Source organism: Pristiophorus japonicus, chromosome 21, assembly GCF_044704955.1.
Source record: "Pristiophorus japonicus isolate sPriJap1 chromosome 21, sPriJap1.hap1, whole genome shotgun sequence".
Classification (NCBI taxonomy): Eukaryota; Metazoa; Chordata; class Chondrichthyes; family Pristiophoridae; genus Pristiophorus; species Pristiophorus japonicus.
In genome coordinates this window covers 11,171,401-11,184,936 of record NC_091997.1, presented here as the reverse complement: position 1 = coordinate 11,184,936, position 13,536 = coordinate 11,171,401, and the positions used below count along the sequence as shown (strand labels likewise).

Below are 13,536 nucleotides of genomic sequence, written 5' to 3'. Positions count from 1 at the left end.
AAAAAGAAAAAAGACTTGCATTTATATAGCACCTTTCACAACCACCGGACTTCTCAAAGCACCTTACAGCTAATGAAGTACTTTTGGAGTGTACCCCTCATCATCATAGGCCATCCCTCGGACGAGGATGACTTGCTTCCACGAGTTCACAGGTGTTTCGATGAAGGACCCGATGTTCTAGTCCTGAACTCCAATTGAAGGGTGGAAGATGCCTGTGCGTGAATTTTTTTAACGTGTGGTGACCGTTGCACACCAGCCACCACACGGGCTTGACAGAACTAGGTCTTGGTCCAGTGGCAAGGGTTAACTAAGACGACTGGAGACCAGCTCTGCTGCACGGACCTAGCGCACGCACACATAGCGCAGTGTGGGCTAGGCCCGTGCTGCCCCTGGGCCCTCAGCTCTTCTGGGCCCCGTACCCTCATCTGTCACACCTCCACCACGATCTCTCGCCGCTCCTCCACCATGGAATTCGCTGTTGTAATGTAGACAATGCGGCAGTCAGTTTGCGCACATTAAGCTCCCACAAACAGCAAAGCGATAATGACCAGATAATCTGTTTTTGTTATGTTGATTGAGGGATAAAAATCAGGATAATCAAGTCCTGATAGTCAGCCCCACCCCCACCAGTACATCTCCTGTGAGATTCACACAGTCATTCTGTGTGGATGGTGGATATGGTGACATTCACATCCAGCGTTAAATTCTAACAGTGGCTTCAGAAGGAAGCATTCTGGTACAAAGCAGCAGTAAGACTGCTTGAAAAATTTAACAATAAAACCAAATCCGAATTAATAAAATCCTACACACGCTGGCATCGACATCATAACAGTGGCCACACTTCAAAAGTAGCTGTAAGTGCTTTGGGACATCCCAAGGTCAGGAAAGGTGCTATAGAAATGCAAGTCTTTCTTCCTTCTTTCTTTCTGAAGCAATAACACTAAAAGCACTTTTGTGAAAACTCGTGGAGATACATTTAAAGGGGCACTTCCGTTTGCAACTTTAATATTACTGATGAAAACATTTAAGCCTGGGCATAACAGAGGCCAATATTTTTGTTTCTGTTTTTATTTGTTCTCGAGATGTGGGCAGGGCTGACATTTATTGCCCATCCTTAGTTTCCCCAAAAAGGTGGTGGCGGGCTCTCTCCTTGCATTCCTTGTTGTGATGGTGCTCTCCCCTGCCCCCCCCCCCTCCCAATAGTGTTAGGTAGGGAATTCCTGGATATTGACCCAGCCATAATTATTGTACGAGCACTGATTGAGCTTGTATCCAGACATCCCAGTTAAAATAGTGGAGAGAGAATTCTGATACAAACGCACTAAATGTGACTCACTGTCATCTCTAGGCTTTAGGTTCCTAAGGTAAATCATACTAAACGGAATCTCTGCCAGCACACTTCTTTACTGAATCAATGTATTGCACCAGATTAGTAGAATACAGATATGTCCCTATTTGTCCTAACAAGGTGAGGCCCAAGCTTAGTTGGGCAATCTCAGAAGGATAGGAGGGGCAGGGAAGGAGGTGACTAGTGTGCCCCTCAAAAACCACAGTAGCAAAGACTTGGGAACAGATCCCCTACAAAATCCTCCCAATCAAGGAGAGAACAGAGAATAAATAGCTTACAAAATGGACGGGTAGGAGGAGCAGTCCACAGTGGAGCAGATTGTGCCTAGTGCCTGTAAAAGGTTACAGGAGACGCCTAGAAATAATGTTCCGGATAATTTAAAAAGGAAAGCAGAAATAAACACAGACTTACCGGTAGTCTCAACAATTCCCTCCAGAATCACCACAATTTCAAACTGATCACTTCTCAGAGATCGTTGAGATAGATCAAAGAAGGGACTTTTAGGATTTATTTCATGGCAAATAGTCAGAGGTGAAACAAGGAAGAGTTGGTCTGCACCCGTCCCAAATCCAACATTCAACTCGCACTGATCCAGGGGCAAGAACTCTCCTTCTGGGGTCTGCCTGGACTGAAAACAAGAGAAAAAAGACAGGATTATACTTGGAGCTAGTTTTTTGTATTGTTCCTGTTTGCTCATTACGTATAATCAATGGGGTTCGCACACTACATCAAGCTGATTTATTTCTAACATAAAGTTGAAAAGAAGCTATGTGTGTTAATAGTTATGCATCAGGAACTCATTCTCATCTACAATCTGGGAGTTTAGAAGCGAGTATTCTTGGCAGTATATAGAAGGGAAGAGAGAGGGGAGGAGCTTATCAATCAGTCCAGGGGAGGAAGCAAATAAATGCAAAAAAGACTTGCATTTATATGGCGCCTTTCATGACCACTGGACGTCCCAAAGCACTTTACAGCCAATGAAGTACTTTTCGAAGTGTAGTCACTGTTGTAATGTAGGAAATGCGGCAGCCAAGGTGCACACAACAAACTCCCACAAACAGCAATGTGATAATGACCAAATAATCTTTTTTAGTGATGTTGGTTGAGGGCTAAATATTGGCAAGGACACCAGGGATAACTCCCCTGCTCTTCGAAATAGTGCCATGGAATCTTTTAGGTCCACCCGAGAGGGCAGACAGGGCCTCAGTTTAATGTCTCATCCGAAAGACAGCATCTCCGACAGTGCAGCAGTCTCTCGGTACTGTATTACGTGTCAGCCTAGATGTTTGCACTCAAGTCCTGGAGTGGGACTTGAACCCAGAACTTTTTGACTCAGTGGCAAGGGTGCTACCACCGGAGCCACAAGGGAGAAAGACATCCCACATTTAGCAGCGGGGGGCGGGGGGGGGGGAAAGTACCTTCAAACCCCAAGTTCAAGTGGAGGAAAGTAAATGAACATCCAATGCAGATTTTATAGAATTTGGGTCACTCAATCGCAGAGAATGAAATTCTCACCACCAGTCTCCTAGAATAAATCATTAGCATTCTAGGCAGTCCCTCGAAATCGAGGAAGACTTGCTTCCACTCTAAAAGTGAGTTGTCAGGTGGCTGTACAGTCCAATGCGGGAATTACAGTCTCTGTCACAGGTGAGACAGACAGTGGTTGAAGGAAAGGGTGGGTGGGACTGGTTTGCCGCACGCTCCTTCCGCTGTCTGCGCTTGTTTTCTGCATGCTCTCGGCGACGAGACTCGAGGTGCTCAGCGCTCTCCCGGATGCTCTTCCTCCACTTTGGGCCAGGGATTCCCAGGTGTCGGTGGGGATGTTACACTTTATCAAGAAGGCTTTGAGAGTGTCTTTGAAGCGTTTCCTCTGCCCACCTGGGGCTCGTTTGTCGTGTAGGAGTTCCGAGTAGAGCACTTGCTTAGGGAGTTCCGTGTCAGGCATGCAAATGATGTGGCCCGCCCAGCGGAGCTGGTCGAGTGTGGTCAGCGCTTCGATGCTGGGGATGTTGGCATCGGCGAGGACACTGACATTGGTCCGTCTATACTCTCAGTGGATTTGCAGGATCTTGCGGAGGTACTTCTCCAGCGCTTTGAGGTGTCTGCTGTATATAGTCCATGTCTCTGAGCCATATAGGAGGGCAGGTATCACTACTGCCCTGTAGACCATAAGCTTGGTGCCAGATGTGAGGTCCTGGTCTTCAAGCACTTTCTTCCTCAGGCGACCGAAGGCTGTGCTGGCGCACTGAAGGCGGTGTTGGACCTCGTCATTGATGTCTGCCCTTGCTGATAGTAGGCTGCCAAGGTCTGGAAAATGGTCCACGTTGTCCAAGGCCACGGCGTGGATTTTGATGACCGGGGGGCAGTGCTGTGTGGTGGAGTCAGGTTGGTGGAGGACCTTTGTCTTACGGATGTTTAGTGTAAGGCCCGTACTTTCGTATGCCTCGGTGATGGCGCTAACAATGGCTTGGAGTTCAGTCTCTGAGTGTGCACAGACGCAAACATCTTCCACGTACTGTAGTTCGATGACAGAGGATGGGACGACCTTGGATGTAGCCTGGGGGTCGACGTAGGTTGAATAGGTTCCCATTGATTCTGTGGTTTAGTTCCACTCCAGCGGGGAGCTTGTTGATAGTGAGATGGAACATTGCAGCAAGGAAGATCGAGAAGAGCGTTAATGCGATGACGTTGGCTAATACCAATACAATGGGGATCACAGGTAGGCATGGAGTAATTTGAGGATTTCATCTTTCATTTCTTCCTTGCTCTTTGATTCCTTCATTTTTCTTCTCTTTTGTCCTTTAGTTCACTTTCTTAATGTTTTTTGTTCATTCTGCTTTTAATTTTCTTTCCCTTTTTTAAGTTTCTTTTTCATTTTAGTAGATTTCATTTTGCCCCTTTATTTTCTTTTTGCTCTCTCTCTCACTCTTTTTTCCTATATTTTCCCTTGCCCCCAGGATAGACCAAGATCTTAAACACATTAGCACAGCAGTATTTGATTGCATCTAACTATAATACATTAATGGGAACCAAGCCAATAGTCTAACCACATTAAAATGAAAAGTTGACGATGGTAAACTACCAGTCACTATTTCCATCCCTTGGTGCATATAATTCAAACCCAGTGCAGCCATTTAATTCTAGATACACTTCATCACTAGGTCTACTGTAAATAAAAGCATCAAATTAGTGTCATGCTTGAAGACTGTCTCATGCTCTATCAGATTATCTGTTAACAATTAAGGGTTTATTTCCCTCTGGATGTTAATGTAAGTAAAAAAAAAAATTATGCAAATAAACAGGTTAGCAAGACCGGTAGAAAGTGAGAACAAACATTTTGTCCCTTCTCATCACGGCTCTGACACTTGCTCATAAATTAAAATTGGTTTTAGAAAGAAACAAAACAAGATATATGTTAAGGGGTTTTTAAGGGTCATTCATGACAGAATCATGTAGCCTTGCACAGGGGTTGGGTGGGGAATACAAATAAAAATTGAGTTTTGAACGGTCATTCAGAACTATGGGGTGTGGTTATGTTACTGAACGAGTAATCCAGAGACCTGGTTATGGGGTATGGTAGTGCAAGGGTTAAGTTATTGGATGAGGAATCTGGTGGCCAGGTTACGGGGTATGGTAGCACAGTGTGAAGTAACAGGATTCATAATCCAGATGCATGGTTATGAGGTATGGTTAAATTGCTGGTTAAATAAACAGAAACCTGGTATGGGATACAGCAGTGCAATGGTTATGTTACTGAACTAATAATTTAAAACTGAGTTCTAATTCCACGATGGCAGTTTGCGAATATAAATTCAGTTTAAAATATCTGTAAATAAAAAGCTGGTATTATGATATATTCTTACGGCATCACTAACACACACACCCAACAAGATGGCTCTTAACTGTCATCATGTGACTTTTCCACATGACCTTTTTATTGTATTTACATTAGCATTACATCAGTGGTCCACTAGGTGGAGCTATATTACAGGTATCAGTAAAATTGACCATGAAACTCTGTCGAATTGTTGTAAAAACCCAACTGGTTCACGAATGTCTTTTAGGAAACCTGCCGTCCTTACACTGTCTGACTTGCATGTGACTCCAATACCAATGTGGTTGACTCTTAACTGACCTCTGAAATGGCCTAGCCAGCCACTCAGTTGAATCAAACTGCTACCAGTGGTTCAAGCAGGTGGCCCACTATCGTCTTCAACTAGGAATGGGCAATAAATGTTAGTGACGCCCATATCCCAATAACTTTAAAAAAATCTGGCCTTGGTTATATTAAACCAAAAGCAAGATTTGGAAATAGCAACAGAATTAATAATTACTGTTTAAAAATAATCACTGGCAGATTTGCGATGTGCAAGTGATGCAGCTGTGGCCCAATTTCACTCCCACTGGTCGTCTCGATTCAACTTCCGCTGGAAGCCTTGAGTGTTAATTACATCCCAGATGGTGACTTGCTACGCGTGAAAATAATTTGTTACTTTCCCATTGTAGAAAATGTCCCGAACAACAAACACTCCAAATAACCCATTCGCCTCCATGTGAAGGTTAGAGGTTCATTTGCTACTCATGAAAAGTATTTCAGGAATTTTTCTGTGCGAGAACTGCATTTCTGTGGCACTGTCTATTAGGGCTCCAGAATAAGGGACTGAAGTGAGGAGAAATTTCTTCTCCGAGCGGGTGGTAGATCTTTGGAATTCTCTACCCCAGAGGGCTGTGGCGGCTCAGTCATTGATTATATTCAAGACACACATTAATAGATTTTGGGATATTAAGGGAATCAAGGGAAATAGGGTTAGTGCGGGAAGATGGAGTTGAGGTAGAAGATCTTATTGAATGGAGGAGCAGGTTGGAAGGGCCGAATGGCCCACTGCTGCTCCTATTTCTTGTGTTGTTATCTTCTAATGTAGGAGAGGCAGCAGAAGAAAGCTGATAAACACTGTTGCAGCTGTAGGGACGTCAAGTAGGAGACGTGCTCACCGAAATCCTTATCTTCCCATCAGAGTTTATCGACCCAGGACAACATATCTGCAATTCTCTGAGGAGCAGCCCCATGGATAACCGGAAGCAGCTGGATAGGGCTGTGGGGTCATACAGATTGCAGTCTTCCCTCAAGTCCATAGCATCATTGAGTACACCCTTGTCGCCCTTCACAAGACCCCTACTGTCTTCATGAATTGTAAGGGCTTCCACGTCATTAATGCGCAACTGATATTTTATGAGCAGTGCATCATGCAGGTCTCTATCCACTTTCCTGGCAGCTGCTGTAACGCTTTTGGTATGTATGCAACCCTATGTAACCAGCATTCTACCGCCACCAGAGAACGTATCTGTTGGAGTCCCGAGGGATCCCAGCATTCCTTGGGAGACCTGTATATAAGCAGGCCTCCCATGCTGTACCAGTACTCTGGAGTGAGAATAAGGAGATGAAAGTCACACTTACTCATTGTCAACGGTACTCAGTTGCATTACTTTATTCAGGACATAACAACTGGCGACGAGATAATGGACCATCACACGAAAATGCAGAGAACTGTTGGTATCCTGGAGAAATTCTCAGAAGGGGATGATTGGGAAGCCTTCGTGGAGCGACTCGACCAATACTTCGTGGCCAACGAGCTGAAAGGGAGTGTGATCGCTGCCAAACAAAGGGCAATCCTCCTCATTGTCTGTGGGGCAACAACCTATGGCCTCATGAAGAATTTTCTTGCTCCGGTGAAACCAACAACCAAATCGTATGAAGAACTGTGTACGCTGGTCCGAGAACACCTAAACCCGAAGGAGAGCATTCTGATTACAAGGTATCGATTTTACACATATCAACGTTCTTAAGACCAGGAAGTGGCAAGCTATATCGCCGAACTAAGGTGCCTTGCAGGACATTGCGAATTTGATGGACTCCTGGAGCAAATGCTAAGAGACTTTTTTGTGCTTGGCATTGGCCATGAGGTTATCCTTCGTAAACTATTGACTGTTGAAACACCGAACCTGAGCAAAGCCATAACGATACCCCAGGCATTTATGTCCATCAGCGATAACACCAAACAAATTTTGCAGCATAAAGATGTTTCGGCAAGTACGGTACACAAAGTAACGTCGTTTTCAGGCAGGAATGCATGTGGCAGAACGTACACGCCTGCAGCTGCACGATCTCAGATGATTCCGAGTCCGCCATCAAGCGTTAATGCGAGGCAATTAACAACTTATTGGCGCTGCGGAGGTGATCATCGAGCCCATCAATGCCGCTGTAAACACTATGCATGCAAAGGCTGTGGAACAATGGGACACCTCCAGCGAATGTGCAGACGAGCAAACCCTGCAAACCACCATGTTGCAGAGGAAGACCGATCCATGGCAGATCAAACTGAACTAGAAAATCATACCGAGGAGGCAGAAGTGTACAGGGTACACCCTCACCATGAAATGTCCACCAATCATGTTAAAAGTTGAAGTGAACGGAATTCCAGTATCCATGGAATTGGACACGGGTGCGAGTCAGTCCATCATGAGCGAAAAGGCCTTCGACAGGCTGTGGAGCAACAAGGCACACAGGCCCAAACTGAGCCCTATTCATACCAAGCTGAGAACTTACACTAAAGAGCTGATCCCTGTTATTGGCAGCACAGCAGTAAAAGTCTCCTATGATGGAGCAGTGCACGGACTACCACTATGGATAGTACCAGGAGATGGCCCCACACTGTTCAGCAGAAGCTGGCTGGGAAAAATCCACTGGAACTGGGACGACATCCGAGCGCTTTCGTCTGTCGCTGACGCGGCATGTGCCCAGGTTCTGAGCAAGTTTCTGTCATTGTTTGAGTCAGGCATCTGTAGTTTCTTGGGGGCGAAGGTGCAGATCCATTTGATTCCCAGTATACGAACCATCCACCACCAGGAACGGGCGGTGCCATATATGATGCGAGAGAAAGTGGAGATCGAGCAAGACAGGCTGCAATAAGAGGGCATCATCACGCTGGTGGAGTTCAACGAGTGGGCCAGTCTGACTGTTCCGGTTCTCATGGGCAATGGCATGGTCAGAATTTGCGGGGACTATAAAGTAACGATTAACCGTTTTTCGCTGCAGGATCAGTACCCGCTACCCAAGGCAGACGACCTATTTGCGACGCTGGCAGGAGGAAAGACATTCACCAAGTTGGACCTGACCTCGGCCTGCATGACGCAGGAGCTGGCGGAATCTTCGAAAGGCCTCACCTGCATCAACACGCACAAAGGTCTATTCATCTACAATAGATGCCCGTCAGGGATTCGATCGGCCATGGATATTTTTCAAAGGAACATGGAGAGTCTACTAAAGTCGGTTCCACGCACCGTGATTTTCCAGGATGACATACTGGTCACAGGTCGGAACACCATCGAACACTTGTAGAACCTAGAAGAGGTTCTCAGTCGGCTAGATCATGTGGGGCTCAGGTTGAAACGCTCGAAATGTGTTTTCCTGGCACAAGAGGTCGAGTTCTTAGCGAGGAGAATCACGACAGACGGCATCAGACCTACCAACACCAAGACAGAGGCCATCAAGAACGCGCCAAGACCACAGAACGTGGCAGAGCTGCGGTCATTCCTGGGACTCCTCAATTATTTTGGTAATTTCCTACCCGGGTTAAGCACCTTGCGAGAACCTCTACACGTGTTGCTACGCAAGGGAGATGACTGGGTATGGAGGGAAATCACAACAGACAGCTTTTGAGAAAGCCCGAAATCTGTTATGTTCCAACAAACTGCTTGTCCTGCATGATCCTTGTAAACGTTTAGTGCTAGCTTGCGATGTGTCTTCATACGGGGTCGGGTGTGTGTTACAACAAGCAAACAAATCGGGAACATTGCAACCGGTTGCTCGTGCATCCAGGAGCTTGTCCAAGGCCGAAAGGGCCTTCAGCATGACTGAAAAAGAAGCTCTGGCATGCGTTTATGGGGTAAAAAAAAATGCATCAGTATCTGTTTGGGCTTAAGTTCGAGTTAGAAACTGGCCATAAGCCACTCATATCGCTATTCTCAGAGAGCAAAGGTATCAATACCAATGCCTCTGCCCACATCCAAAGATGGCCGTTCACGCTGTCTGCATATAACTATGTAATTCGCCACAGGCCAGGCACAGGAGAACTGCGCTGACGCCCTCATTCGGCTACCATTGCCCACCACCGGGTTGGAAATGGCACAGCTTGCAGAGTTGCTCTTGGTGATGGATGCATTTGAAAATGAAAACTCACCTGTTACCGCCCGCCAGATCAGGACCTGGACCAGCCCGGATCCTTTACTGTCCCTTGTAAAAAAAATTGTGTCCTCCATGGGAACTGGTCCAGTGTCCCAGCGGAGAGGCATGAAGAGATCAAGCCGTTCCAGCGGCGTAAAGACGAAATGTCCACACAGGCGGACTGTCTTTTGTGGGGTAATCACGTGGTTTTGCCTAAGAAAGGCAGGGAAACATTCATACACGCATACGCGACCTGCTCAGTACCCACCCAGGCATAGTAATGATGAAAGCTATAGCCAGATCCCATGTGTGGTGGCCCGGCATCGACTCAGATTTGGAGTCTTGCATGCGCCAATACAACACTTGCTCGCAACTGAGCAATGCACCCAGGGAGGCACCGCTAAGTTTGTGGTCATGGCCCTCCAAACCGTGGTCTAGTTGACTTCGCTGGCCTGTTTCTAGGCAAAATGTTCTTGGTAGTTGTGGATGCTTATTCAATATGGATTGAGTGTGTAATAATGTCTGTAAGCACGTCCACTGCCACCATCGAAAACCTACAAGCCATGTTTGTCACGCACGGCCTGCCTGATGTGCTTGTCAGCGACAATGGGCCGTGCTTCACCAGCGCTGAATTCAAGGAATTCATGACCCGCAATGGGATCAAACACGTCACATCTGCCCCATTCAAGCCCGCATCCAACAGCCAGGCAGAACGGGCAATCCAAACCATCAAACAAAGCTTGAAACGCGTGTCGGAAGGCTCTCTGCAGACCCGCCTGTCCCGAGTTCTGCTCAGCTACTGCACCAGACCTCACTCACCCACCGGAGTTTCCCCAGCTGAGCTCTCATGAAAAAGGCGCTCAAAACAAAGCTCTCTCTCATCCATCCTGATCTCCATGATCACGTTGAGGACAGGCGGCATCAACAAAGCATGTACCATGATCACACAAATTTGTCACGCGATATTGAAGTCAATGACCCTGTATTTATACTCAACTATGGACATGGTCCCAAATGGCTTGCTGGCGCTGTCATAGCCAAAGAAGGGAGTAGGGTGTTTCAGGTCAAACTCACAAATGGACTAACTTGCAGAAAGCATTTGGACCAAACCAAACTACAATTCACAGACAGCCACGAGCAACCTGAAGAGGATACCATCAACTTCAACCCTCTGACATACACACAAGTGGCAACCGACATCACGGTTGATCACGAAGCTGAACTCATCATCCCCAGCCACCCAGCAAGGCCAGCTGTGCAGCAGCCCAGCGAAGAACCAACCAACTCACTTGTACCAAGACGATCGACTAGGGAGCGAGAAAAGCCCCAGATTATCTCACCCTGTAAATAAGTGTACTATTGACTTTAGGGGGGAGTGATGTTATGTATGCAATCCTATGTAACCAGTATTCTACCGCCACCAGAGGGCATATCTGTTGGAGTCCCAAGGGATCCCAGCGTCCCTTGGGAGCACTGTATATAAGCAGGCCTGCCATGCTGTGCCAGTACTCTGGAGATAGAATAAAGAGAGTTAGGTCACACTTACTCACGTCTACAGTACTCAATCACATTACTTTATTTGGGACATAACAGCTTTTATATTGCACCAATTTTCTACCACCTCCCACCCACCCATCCACCCCCTAGCCAACACAGCTCCTGCACAACAAGTGAGAGGGCGGCAGCTTGAGGATGAGGGTTATCCCTTGCACATTTGGCTCATAAGTCCACGTTCGGCAGCCAAAATGAGCTCCAACCTGATCAATGGGTCAACTAAAGTCTTCATCGAACAGACCATCGGAATCCTCAAGCAGGAGTGTTGCAGTCATCTCCATGTGAAGCCTTGGGTCTCCCCTGCCCAGGGATACTCTCCTCCGGCCCCCTGACTGCTTACATTCTGCCGAGGACTGTTCCACCGGGTTTCTGTCTAAAATCCCACTTCTGTGCCCAGATAGCCAGGTTTGGGAGTCTGACTTTAATCATTTCAATAAGACCCGGGAGTTAAAATCTCCCAAGTCTCATCATCATCATCATCATAGGCAGTCCCTCGAAATCGAGGAAGACTTGCTTTCACTCTAAAAGTGAGTTCTCAGGTGACTGTACAGTCCAATACGGGAATTACAGTCTGTCACAGGTAGGACAGACAGTTTTTGAAGGAAAGGGTGGGTGGGTAGTCTGGTTTGCTGTACACTCCTTCCGCTGTCTGCGTTTGGTTTCTGCGTGCTCTCAGCGACGAGACTCGAGGTGCTCATCGCCCTCCCGGATGCTCTTCCTCCAGTTAGGGCGCTCTTGGGCCGGGGATTCCCAGATGTCGGTGGGGATGTTGCACTTTATCAAGGAGGCTTTGAGGGTGTCCTTGAAATGTTTCCTCTGCCCACCTTGGGCTCGCTTGCCGTGTACGAGTTCCGAGTAGAGCGCTTGCTTTGGGAGTCTCGTGTCGGGCGATGTGGCCTGCCCAACAGAGCTGTTCGAGTGTGGTCAGTGCTTCGATGCTGGGGATGTTGGCCTGATCGAGAACACTGACGTTGGTTCGTCTATCCTCCCAGTGGATTTGCAGGATCTTGCAGAAGCAGCGCTAGTGGTACTTCTCCAGCACTTTGAGCTGTCTACTGTATATGGTCCGTGTTCTCTGAGCTATATAGGAGGGCGGGTAGAAACATAGAAAATAGGTGCAGGAGTAGGCCATTCGGCCCTTCGAGCCTGCATCGCCATTCAATGAGTTCATGGCTGAACATGCAACTTCAGTACCCCATTCTTGCTTTCTCGCCATACTCCTTGATCCCCCTAGTAGTAAGGACTACATCTAACTCCTTTTTGAATATATTTAGTGAATTGGCCTCAACAACTTTCTGTGGTAGAGAATTCCACAGGTTCACCACTCTATGGGTGAAGAAGTTTCTCCTCATCTCGGTCCTAAATGGCTTACCCCTTATCACTACTGCCCTGTAGACCATAAACTTGGTGCCAGATTTGAGGTCCTAGTCTTCAAACACTCTCTTCCTCAGGCAACCGAAGGCTGCACTGGCACACTGGAGGTGGTGTTGGACCTCGTTGTCGATGTCTGCCCTTGCTGATATCTGCCAGGTCTCATGCTGCTGGGGACTGGATGGTTTGTTGCCTGCCTTGGCTCCAGTACACCATACTTATGCCACAAGTTAAAATTTTGACTTATGCACCTGCATTTCTCGATTTCTCTAATCCACTATTAAAGCTATACTTACTTTCACTATTCTTCTTACCCTAAAAAAATTTCTTCACATTTATTTTTGTTAAAAAAACTTATCTTTGGTTGGCGGGTGCTGCTCAGGCCACAGCGCCCACTGATGAGTCCTTAGCATAGCAGGCCCGAAGCCTGTTTCAGTGAAGGGATCAAAAACAGGCATTAGGCCTCTCATTTACATTTGTAAAGGACGTAACAGCTGCTTTAGTCGGCTGCTGGGGATGCCTGAAAAATGACCCAATTTCGGGTCAGTTCTTGGAACGCAGGACATTGTTCCCCCAACTTGGGTCTCACAACATCGTCACATAGCAACCATCAGGAAAATAAATTCCCCATATTGAGTTCCCAATCTTGGCTAATGTGCTTGGAAAAGGCACAAGGATGAAAAGATAAAATAAAACTCATAATCAAATCAAATCAAGTCCCTCTCATAGGTTGTGGGTTCAAGTCCCACTCAGAGACTTCAACACAAACAAATCTAGGCTGACACTCCAGTGCAGTGCTGAGGGAGCGCTGCACTGTCGGAGGTGCCATCTTTCAGATGAAACATTAAACCGAGGCCCTGTCTGCTCTCTCAAGTGGACGTCAAAGATCCCATGGCACTAATTCGAAGAAGCACAAGGGAGTTATCCCCGGTGTCCTGGCCAATATTTATCCCTCAATCAACATAACAAAAAACAGATTATCTGGTCATTATCACATTGCTGTTTGTGGGAGCTTGCTGTGTGCAAATTGGCTGTTGCATTT

General features: G+C 46.8%; 1 protein-coding gene across 1 annotated transcript in view; it reads right to left on the bottom strand.

Moving 5' to 3' along the window:
* LOC139233602 (G protein-activated inward rectifier potassium channel 1-like) overlaps window positions 1-13,536 on the bottom strand; it is a 74,209-nt gene that overhangs the window by 44,572 nt on the left and 16,101 nt on the right. The window contains exon 2 of the mRNA XM_070864006.1: window positions 1,760-1,976. Coding sequence (XP_070720107.1) covers window positions 1,760-1,976 — 217 coding nt within the window. The remainder of the gene's footprint in view (window positions 1-1,759; window positions 1,977-13,536) is intronic.